General features: G+C 38.0%; 1 protein-coding gene across 1 annotated transcript in view; it reads right to left on the reverse strand.

Moving 5' to 3' along the window:
* LOC123246143 (MYCBP associated protein) overlaps window positions 1–10,923 on the reverse strand; it is a 42,416-nt gene extending 31,493 nt beyond the window's left edge. Inside the window, exons 1-6 of the mRNA XM_044675081.1 lie at window positions 10,692–10,923; window positions 3,780–3,907; window positions 2,882–3,038; window positions 2,586–2,692; window positions 1,412–1,586; window positions 584–699 (exon numbers count right to left, since the gene is read on the reverse strand). Of these exons, the coding sequence (XP_044531016.1) occupies window positions 584–699; window positions 1,412–1,586; window positions 2,586–2,692; window positions 2,882–3,038; window positions 3,780–3,907; window positions 10,692–10,923 (915 nt within the window). The remainder of the gene's footprint in view (window positions 1–583; window positions 700–1,411; window positions 1,587–2,585; window positions 2,693–2,881; window positions 3,039–3,779; window positions 3,908–10,691) is intronic.
* Between the last annotated feature and the right edge of the window lie 296 nt (window positions 10,924–11,219).

The raw sequence follows: 11,219 nt of genomic DNA on the forward strand, positions 1-11,219 counted from the left end.
TCTTTCTCTCTCTCTCTCTCTCTCTCTCCCTGCCCATCTCTGTCTTCCCCTCTCCCTTTCTCTTTCTCCCTTCTTTTCACTTCCCGTCTATTCTCTTCCTCCTCTTCCTCTCTTCTCTCTTGTCTATCTCTCTAATTTCTTTTAGCTCCTTTTCTCTCTCTGTGTCTCTCCCCATCCCCTCTATCTCCCCCTCTCTCCCTTTCTCTCTCTCTGTCCGCCTTTATTTCTCTCCCTCTCTTTCTCTTCTCTTTCACCTAAAACTATTTTGTGCTTATTTATCTGTATAAACAATGTATTTCCCCAGCAGACTGTAAGCTTATTGAAGGTAGAGAGTATTTGGAGTTCTATCTCTCTATCTCCAGTACCCATTGCAATACCTTGCACATAGTATGTGCTTAATACACGTTTATTATTCCTGTTGTTAAGATGAGGTCCCTTGGGTACCTCCCAAAGGTTTGCAATGGTGCCAGGCTTTTTTTCTACCACAGGAAATTAGTTGCCTTAATGTTCAAATTATGTTCCTTCTCTCAAAAATTAACACTCTGCAAATTAGGAATGAAAGGAGGGGTCTGTCTCTTCTCACCTTCCCTTCAAGTAAAGCAGCAAGGGAACGTTCAATCAGAGTGCGCTCTTCCTGGACTCGCCGATAATTATCCGCTGAATTCATCAGTAGCTCACTCACTGGTTTCTTCAGATGTTCTATTGACAGACAAAGTAAGGTTAGCCCTTCTTCCCAAGTTGCCCAAGCCCTCACTCTCCCCCATCTTATCTTTCCCCAGTAGTAAGAACAAATGACTACAAATATGTTATGCAGCCAAGATAGTGCTTTTACCAGACTCGTGAAAGAGACAAGATTTAGGTATGCTGGTAAATGTTTAAAAATGAGCCCTCCAAAAACACCTTTGAAGTTTAATCTGCATTAGTAATGTTTTCTCCATCACTTTCTTAAGTCTAGATAATTAATAAGACAATAGATCAAGTCCTGATTTAAAGATTAAACAATGAGAAATTAATAATCAGGAGGCCTGAGTTGGCTCCAGCACATTCCTGCACAGATCCCAACAGGAGACTTAACCAATTTAATCCCAATCTCAAGGGATTAGGACAGGTAATCGTCATCCCAATTAGCATTTTCAATAATAATCGCTTATAAAAATAATAATAGTCGCTTATATATATATCTTACTTTTGGTTTAGACCCATTTCTCACTTGATCACTACAATCACCTGGAAGGTAGTTGATATAAATGTTATTATTCCCTTTTTGCAGATAATTAAGCTAAGACTCAAAAAAGTTGAATGACTTACCCAAGGTAGCAAGGATGGAGGTTAGGGTTCTTTTGACAGCTGAGTAGGAGGTCATCACAATAGTACACAGGTTCGAGCTCAAGGCTCAGGGTCTTTAACTTACCACTTAGAGCTTCTTGTTGCTTTTGCCTCAGGGTCATATTACGTTTCCAGTTCTTCAGAGATTTATGCTGAGAAGGTGGTTGCCAGAGATTTACCTTTTCTTTTGGGGGTTCTTTCTTTGGCTTCTCTAATATTGGAATGACCATACAAATAGTGTCCGGGATCATTTCAGCCAACTGGAGGACAGAAGAGATGGAAGGGTCCCCACGCTTGCACCTACCACTACCCATTCCTAGGTAGAGAAAATGTACTTGAAGGTGGCACTGGCACATCCTGGGGATCAGCAGGAATTTTCATATATATTAATCCATTAAAAATACCTGCTCCCTTCCCAAACTCCTACAGGAACATTTATGTTTTGAGTTCTTGGACAGGAGATGACAGAAGGAAACGGTTCTTCCTATGTGACAGAACAGGGTTACTGCTGCCCTCATTTGAGGTGTCACAGTTTGATATATAGCACTGTAAGCAGAGGTGTTCTGATGTTTAACAATGCTCAACATACTTTTAAGTTGAATCTGTATTGTTAACATTTTCTCCACCACTTTCTTAAGTCTGGACAATCAAAACAATCAATCAAAATATATGTATGGCCCAGATCAAATTACTTACTGTCTCTGAGAAGGGGGAGAGGAGGGAGGAAGGGAGATGGTTTGGATCTTAGAGATATGGAGAATGTAAGTTGAAAATTATTACTCCATGCAACTGGGAAAATAAAATGGCTTTGAATAAAAAAGTCTTCAAAAAAATAAATCAAGGGGGCAGCTGGGTAGCTCAGTGGATTGAGAGCCAGGCCTAGAGACGGGAGGTCCTAGGTTCAAATCTGGCCTCAGACACTTCCCAGCTGTGTGACCCTGGGCAAGTCTCTTGACCCCCATTGCCTACCCTTACTATTCTTCTGCCTTGGAGCCAATACACAGTATTGACTCCAAGACAGAAGGTAAGGGTTTAAAAAAAAATAAATCAAGCCCTAATTTGTAGCTTTGAGGTATAATAACTTACCAATGAAAATTTAATAATTGGTCCTTTCCCAAGCCAGCACAAGCTGCCTCTAGTATACTCTTGACTATAAGGCTGAAATACATGCCACTTCAAGGTGATTTTGGCCTGAAAATCCCTGAAGACAAAAAGCCTCTAATGATTTCTCACATCCACCTAGCTTGTTACCAACATACCTCAGTGTTTCCTCGGTCAATTGCTATTCTCTTAAATTCAGAGAGAGATCCCAAAATGTTGTGAGGAAGGATCTGTTCTTTTCCATCAGAGCTTTTCTCTGCTGGCCCTAGTAACAAGAAAAAGGAGGAGTAAAATGCTGATGGTTGTTAAAAATGACTCTTGTCACCAAGAGAATCTCTACATTGGCCTTTATCACATGTGAGATTTCTGAAGATTCTTTGCTATTTGAGAGATAGACAGTTTGTTTTCAAGGAAGAATGTATGAATTTGGAGCCAAGATAAATTCTGGTCTTACCAGAGTAATCCAAGGGCTTTGTAATTGCTTCAGGAGTAGCAGGATGAGCTACTAAGTGACGTGCTATCTTCTTGACTTTGGTGATTTTGTGCTTGCGAATGAAATATTGTTGGGTAACACATTTTCCTTGAAAGATAGGAGGACGGGGGAGATGTTGCTAAAGAAACAAAAGAATTCCATGAAATCCAAAGAAAAACATACATCCTTATACTGGGCTAATTACACCTATCTCTTCAATGAAACTCAAAGGGTTGGAAAATAGATTGCTCCAATTCTATCTGTGTGACTTTCCTAAAAATATGCCTGAGTAATAGAGATGACAGTCGATGAAGCCTCAGTGGAAGAAGAAAATAACAAAATTCTGTACCAACTGATAAATTCAGATGGAAAAGAAATTCTCCTCTCTGGCACACAAGGGGAGGAATGAGAGGATCAACCCAAGTTTCTGTGATTTGGTGCAAGTTCTTGAATGCATTTGCCATCTATGAAATGGAGATAACAATAATAGAGATGATTGACCTCTCAAGCACCAATCTGGGATGTAGAGAAAATTAATGAGCATCTTTCCAGCATTCAGATCTTCAGAAGACAGTTCCTACATTGATATAATGTCTGATCACATGCAATTTCATCTTGTTTTCCTTACACAGGAAGTATTTTACAAGAATCTTAAATGTCAACATATATAATTCAGGGGCTCCTTTGGATTTTTATATGATGAGTGCCTGTGTACAATCAGTCTTTCTCTTAAGGTAGATGAGTCACTAGAACAAGGGCCAAGGGTGGTAGATGTGGTTCAGTTTAAAAAAAAAAAAAAAAGAGCCCCTCACCAAACAGACTATGAAAACAGAAGTTTCTACCAACTCTAGAGTAAAAGTTCGCCAAGAGTTATCTCTACCTTCCGTAAGTCCTCCTGCTTAATGGCCAAAGCCAAGATATCATCACCCTGCAGGACATTGCTGACAGGTTCAGGTTCCTCCTGGATGGGAGGAGTGATAAGCTCTGCGACTTTCCCTCGTTTCTTATCTGGAAGACAAGAGACAGTCTGTTTTCAAACATTTATACAAGTTTCTAAAGAAGGGAATTGATTCCGGCTCTTTGGAGGAAAGGACAAACCCTCCATATGTTAATAACAGTAGCCTGCCTGGTGTGGTTTACGAGGCCTCCCTGCTTTCAATTGACCACCCACTCACTCCTCACATACTAAAATTTGGCCCTCTCAAGGGTCAACAATGACTTTCTAATCACCAAGTCCAATGGCCTAGCAGAGAGCAGCTCAAGTTGGCTGATCTGATTGTAAAGGGCTTTACAACTAAGAATGAGAGGAGGAGATGAAGGCCCAGAAATTCTCAGCTTCGCTGTAGCATGTGATGCTGGCAAGCTAAACTATCACTCTGGTTACCCTGAGGTAGAACTCTCCTTATCCTCCCTGGTAAATTCTCTGTCTCCTCTGTTATCTCTTTTTCCTGACTTTTTGATATAGATATCTCCTAACATTTTGTCCTCAACACTCTTTTTCTTCTTTTCTATACTAATCCCAAAGCTTTGAATATCTATGAATCTGGGGCAAACCAAAAAGCAGGGCCCACCCCAGTAACCCAGTGCAAGCATTGTGGGAATAGAAATCAGCAACAATGATTTCTGGAGCTCCCAACTCACAGATGGTAAGGGGACTGGGGACCAGAAGGAAATTATGGAAGACACTTTTCTGTGACTGAGTTCAGGACTGTTGCATTGCCCAAATGGGGATCCAGGTCACTGAACTGAATCACAGTTCCAGGGTTAGGAGGAGCACTCACATGCCCAAGTATGTGGTCACAGGAGAGTGGGTCACAGGAGCAGGGTGGGAAAGTGTGCTTGTGGTTGCTCACAGACCAGAGCACAGACCAGGAGGATATTAAAACCTTCCTCTCTTCCTCTCTTTAGAGCATACCACCTTAGAAGAACTGAAAACTTATAGATTCCTAAAACTATCTCTGAAAGCAGCTATGCAAAGAATCTGAAGCTTGGGACAATGCCCCCTTCACCACAGTTATAGAGCCCAATTTTAACAGTTTCTGGAAGTTAAAAGTTAAGAAAAGGGCTGAAAAAATGAGCAAACAACAAAAAATAATCTCTTTGCATCCCGTGGCCCTAGAAAGTGCATACCACTCCCTTTGAAATAAAGAGTTTTTCTACAACAACCAAAAAAAAAGTTATATAAAGTTATTTTGGTAACAGGGAAGGAACTCAAAAGGGATTTTTAAAAAATCAAATAAGAGAGATAGAAAAAATGGAAAAAGAAATGAGAGCAATGCAGGAAAATTTTGAAAAAAGAGTTGACAACTTGGTAAAGGTAGTACAAAAAAATTAAAGAAAATAATGCCTTAAAAAAAGAATAGGCCAATTGGTAAAAAGAGATATAAAAATTCCTTTAAAAATTGGTCAAATGGGGAAAGATATACAAAAATTCACTAAAGAAAAGAAGTCATTAAAAGGTAGAATTGGTCAAATGCGAAAGAAGGTACAAAATTTCATTGAAGAAAATAATATCTTAAAAATTATAACTTGAGACAACTAGGTGGCTCAGTAGATTGAGAACCAGGCCTTGAGATAGGAGGTCCTGGGTTCAAATTTGACCTCAGACACTTCCTAGCTTTGTGCCCCTGGGCAAGTCATTTAACACCCATTGCCTAATCCTTACCAATCTTCTGCCTTGAAAAAAATACATAGTATTGATTCTAAGATGGAAGATAAGCATTTTTTTTTAAATTAGAAATGGGAAGGTGGAAACTAATGATTCCATGAGATATTAAGAAACAAAAGAAATCAAAGTCAAAAGAATGAAAAAAATAGAAGAAAACGTGAAATTTCTCACTAAAAAACAACTCACCTGGAAAATAGAAGCAGGAGAGATAATTTAAGAATTCTTAGGTTACCTGAAAGCCACAATCAAATAAAGAGCCTAGACATTATCTTCCAACAGATTTCCAAGGAAGACTACCCTGATATTCTAAAACTGAGGGTAAAATAGAAATAGAAAGAATCCACCAATCACCTCCCAAAAGAGATAACAAAATGAAAATTCCTAGCAATATTAAAGCCAAATTTTAAAACTTCCAGGAAAAGGAGAAAATATTACAAGCAGCCAAAAAGACAATTGCCTATCATGGAGTCACAGTAAGGATAACACAAGATTTGGCAGCTATTATATTCAAGGATCAGAAGACCTGGAATATGATATTCCAGAGGGCAAAGGATCTAGGATTACAACCTAGAATTACCTACCCAACAACATTGAATATAATCCTTCAGAGGAGAAAATGGGCATTCAACAAGACTGAGGACTTTCAAACATTCCTGATGAAAAAATCAGAGCTGAACAGAAAATCTTGCTCTCAAATACAAAACTCAAGAGAAGCATAAAAAGGCAAATAAGAAAGGGAAACAATAAGGGATTCAATATAGTTAAACTCTTTACATTCTTTCATGAGAAGAGGATACTTGAACCTCCTAAGAACATTATCATTTCTGGCAATTAGAAGGATTACATATAGACAGAGGACAAGGGTATGAGTTGAATATGATTGATTGATATCGAAAAAAAATAAAATTAAGGGATTAAGAAAGAAGAATGCACTGGGAGAAGAAGGGAGAGGTAGAAGGGGACAAATTATTTCACATAAAAGTCATGAAAGAGTTTTTAGAGTCAAGGGGAAGATGGAAGACAAGAAGAGGGCAGTGCTTGAACCTTAATCTTATCAGAGTTGGCTCAAAGAGGGAAGAACATATACACTCAGTTGAAATCTATCTTGCCATACAGGAAAGTAGGAGGTTAAGAAGATAAGAGAAAAAGGGTGGGGTGCAATAGAAGGGAGGGTAAATTGAGGGAGGTTATGGTCAGAAGCAAAATACTTTTGAAGATGGAAAAGGTGAAAGAAGAGAGAAAACAGGATAAACGGGCAAAATAGGATAGAGGGTAATTCACAGTAATCATCAAAGTGAAAAAAATTATAACAAATTTCTCTAATAATGGCCTCATTTCTCAAATACATAGGAAAAAGAGCAAAATGTATAAGAATACAAGTCATTCCTCAACTGATAGTCAAAGGATACGAACAGACAGTTTTCAGTCAAAGCTATCTATAATTAATGTGAAAAATTATCTTAATCACTGTTAATTAGAGAAATAAACTTAGAACAACTCTGAGGATCACCTTACACCTCTCAGATTGACTATTATGACTGACAAAGAAAATGATAAAAGTTGGAGGGAATGTGGGAAAACTGAGAAATTAATGCACTGCTGAGGAAATTGAGGGAATCATTTGTGAACCGATTCAACAACCTGGAGAGAACTTTGGAACTATGCCCACAAGGCTATAAATTATAACCACATACCTTTTAACCCAGTTGCTAGGTCTACATCCCAAAGAAATAAAATATAAAAAGAAAAAGAACCTATTTATACAAAAATATTCATAGCAGGTTTTTTTGTGTGTATGTGTGTGGTGGCAAAAAATAGGAAAGTGAGGGGATGTCCATCAATTGATGAATGCCTGAACAAGTTGTGGTATAGGATTATAACAGAATACTATTATGCTATAAGAAATGGTAAGCAGGATGATTTCAGAAAAATCTTGAAAGGCACAAGAACTGATACAAAGTGAAGTGAGCAGAACCAGGAGAATATTGTATATAGTAACCGTAAGATTACATAACTAACAACTGTGAATGACTTATCTATTCTCAGCTGTATAATTATCTAAGACAATTCCAAAGGACTCATGTTGAAAAATGTCATCCACTTCCAGAGAATGAACTGATGCCAGACCTAAGAATACTATATTTCACTTTTCTCATTTTTTGTTTGAGTTTTATCCACGAAAGAATATGGAAAAATGTTTTACATGATCACACAGGTAAAATTTATATCAGATTATTTACCATCTCAGTGGGGGGACAGGTGGGAGAGAAGAAGAGAGAGAATTAAGATCTCAGATTTTTTTTAATGTTTAAAATTGTTGTTACAGGTAATTAGTGGGGGGGGGAATAAAATATGTTAAATAAAAAAATTTTAAATGAGGGAATTTGAAAAAAATTGAGAGGATGTCCATTAAACGGGAACAGCCAAACAAGTTTTGGTATATTATTGTTGTACTGTTCAGTTATTTTAGTCATGTTGGTTTCTTCTTGATCATATTTGGGGTTTTCCTAGCAGACAGTGGAATGGTTTGCCATTTCTTTCTTCAAGTCATTTTACAGATGAGGAAACTGAGGCAAACAGGGTGAAGTGACTTGTTGAGGGTCACAACAGCTAATGAATGTCTGAGAATGGATTTGAACGTGGAAATTCCTGACTCCAAGTCCTATACTTTATCCACTGTTCCACCTATGATTATAATGGAATACTACTGAGCTATAAGAAATGACAAGATGATTTCAGAAAAACATGAACTGATACCAAGGGAAGTGAGTAGAACCAGAACATTTTATGCAGTAACAGCAATATGATAATATTATTATAGATCAGTCAGAAATGACTTTATTATCCTTGGCAATACAACAATCCAAGATAATTCCAAGGTATTCATAATGAAAAATGCTATCCATCTCCAGAGAAATAACTGATAGTCTGAATGTAGATTGAAGCATACTATTTTTTCCCTTTCCTTATTTTTTGTATGGGTTTTATGGTTTGTTGTTGGGGTGTTTTTTGGTCTGTATATCCTTTCACAACATGATCAGTATGGAAATATGTCTTGCATGACTGGCCAGGTATAACCTATATCCATGACTTCTCAGTGAAGGAGGAAGAGAGAAAGGGGGAAAGGATTTGGAATTATTTTTACATATAATTAGGAAAAAGTAAGATAGCTTTTAAGACCATTATTATTTGTGTGTTCCTGGGCAACTTGGCCTCTCTGAGTGAGTTTCTTCATCTGTAAAATGGGGGAAATGTTAGTGCCTATTTCACTGGGCCATTGTCAAGATAAAAGGAAATATTGAATGTGAAACATTTTCCAAACCTCAATATAGTACAAGAATGTCAGCTTTTATTTCTATTTTCATCTCGTTCATATCTTATCATCTTTGGCAATGGTTTCCCTGCATCTAGTCTCTCATATCAACCCTATAAACCAAAGCCTGATTAATTTTCTAAATTCATAACTCTAAATCTCTCTCTCTCTCTCTCTCTCTCTCTCTCTCTCTCTCTCTCTCTCTCTCTCACTAAAGGACCTTCAATTATTCCCATCTGCATTTGGCTACGGTCATAGTATGTCTGGATGAATGCTAGAAAGTTTTTGCCCAGAATATTGCTGATATGATCAAGAGAGCTTTAAATTAAAAATGGAGGGAGAAGGAGATGCATGCTCAGATGGAACTGTTAAGTCGAGTACTACAGGGAACAAAAATATATGTATTTTTCCAAAATTTTAAGAGTAACTTGGATGAAGACATAGGCTATGTGTTTATTCATCTAGCAGATGGTGTGAAGTGAAGATGGATGGTTAATACATTGGATGACAAAACTGCCTACCAAAGTGTATTGATGTGTTGAATTTAATAGGATGGAATTAAGTGGAATGTAAGCCCCTTGAGGGTAGGTCAAGTTAAATCAACCAGCATTTAAAAAGCATTTCTACTATGTGCCTGGCACTTTGCTAAGAGCTAAAAATACCATTTCAAGAAGAAAAAAAGATAGTCGTTCCCCTCAAGAAGCTTACACTCTAATGAGGGGAGACAACATATAAAAGGAAGTTGAATGCATGAGGAGTTAGAGATGAGGATGAGGGTGGGAGAAGGGCATGGTAGAAAGTCAAGAGAGTCAGGGGTATAAACTGGAGAGGAATGGAGAACTAGCTGGCCTGAGTATCTTTTTTAAGATGTAGTTTCTGGGAGGAACCAGTCTATTAAAGGAAGAGACTACAGGGGCCAACAGTATGTGAAGTCCAAGTGCAGAATGAGGTTCCAGGATGGCAGAGGTTTTTGTTAGAAAAAGTCTGGGAGCATGAGGAACACAGCCTAGGAAATAAAGGAATGAAGGGTAGGAATTATTCTTTGTTTTGTCCTTGTATCCCCAAAGCCTAGCAAATTAGTGGCTTACACATAGTAGCTACTTAATAAATCTGTTGCAATATTGATATGTAAATGTTGTAGTTTTTCAATCACATCATGACTCCTTATTTGGAGTTTTCTTAGCAAAAGTTATTGTTTTGCCATTTCTTTCTCTAGCTCATTTTACAGATGAGGAAATTGAGGCAAACAGGATGAAGTGACTTGCCCAAGGTGACACAGCTAGTAAATATCTGAGGATGGATCTGAGCTCAGGGTTTTCCTGATTCCAGGCATGGTGCTCTATCCATTGAGCCACTTAGCTGTCTCCAATATATATAAATGTAATAGGATGTTATTTTATACTACAAAATAAGGTATGAAGAACAGAGAGAAACTTGGAGATATTTGTATGGACTCATGCTGAGAAAATCAAGCAGAATTAAAACAACAGTTTACAAAATCATGGGAAGGAAATCAAAATGTAGGGGAAAAAAGGAATTTCGTGAAGTTGTTGGAAACTGTGGTTTTAAGCAAGTGTGGCTAGATCAGTGGTGGCCCACTGACAGAAACTGTAAAGTCAAAAGTAGTTTTGGGGGTGATGTGGGAGAAATGCACCCAAGTTTGTAGCAGGGTCTCACCCCAAGAATGGGAGACTCAAACTCCATTCAATCCAGAAGAAAGAAAAGAATTTTATTTAAAGAAGAGATGGTTCATGGTGGTATAATAGCCTAATATCTGGTGGAATAGTCTGAAGCTAATCAAGTAGCCTTACAGTGGATGGACAAATCAAGGGGAGCTGATAATATGGAGTAGCAGCTCTGCAACAGGGTGGCAGCTTCCTCCGGGGAGTGAAGCTTCCTTTCTCTACGGATCAGGGTTGGTATATTTATTGGGGTCTGGTAGCTTAGCATTTCACTTTCCAACTCAGGTGGAGGTATGTCATAGGGAATAAGAAGCAGGCACAAGATTGGAGGCCTCAGTGAGCAGGTTCCATGTTCCTCCATTGTCCACCTTGTCATCATTTGTCAGGAAGAAGTATTGATGCCCTTCCACAGTGGGAACTTGGAGAGGGAATATGATACATTGGAAGACCACTGAAGGTAATGAATTATTTCTAAGAACACTATAATCAATTAATAAAAAAGAATGAGTACAAAGCTGATGCTTAGCATAGAACGTTACCAATCTGGTACACAGAATGGAGAAATGAACAATATACAATTCATGTTTGATTTAATGCTGAAACTACAGGTGATACAGTTGATGTTTAACTAGTGCTAACTAGTAAGAAATGCAAGAT

The sequence above is a fragment of the Gracilinanus agilis genome, chromosome 4 (assembly GCF_016433145.1).
Source record: "Gracilinanus agilis isolate LMUSP501 chromosome 4, AgileGrace, whole genome shotgun sequence".
Classification (NCBI taxonomy): Eukaryota; Metazoa; Chordata; class Mammalia; order Didelphimorphia; family Didelphidae; genus Gracilinanus; species Gracilinanus agilis.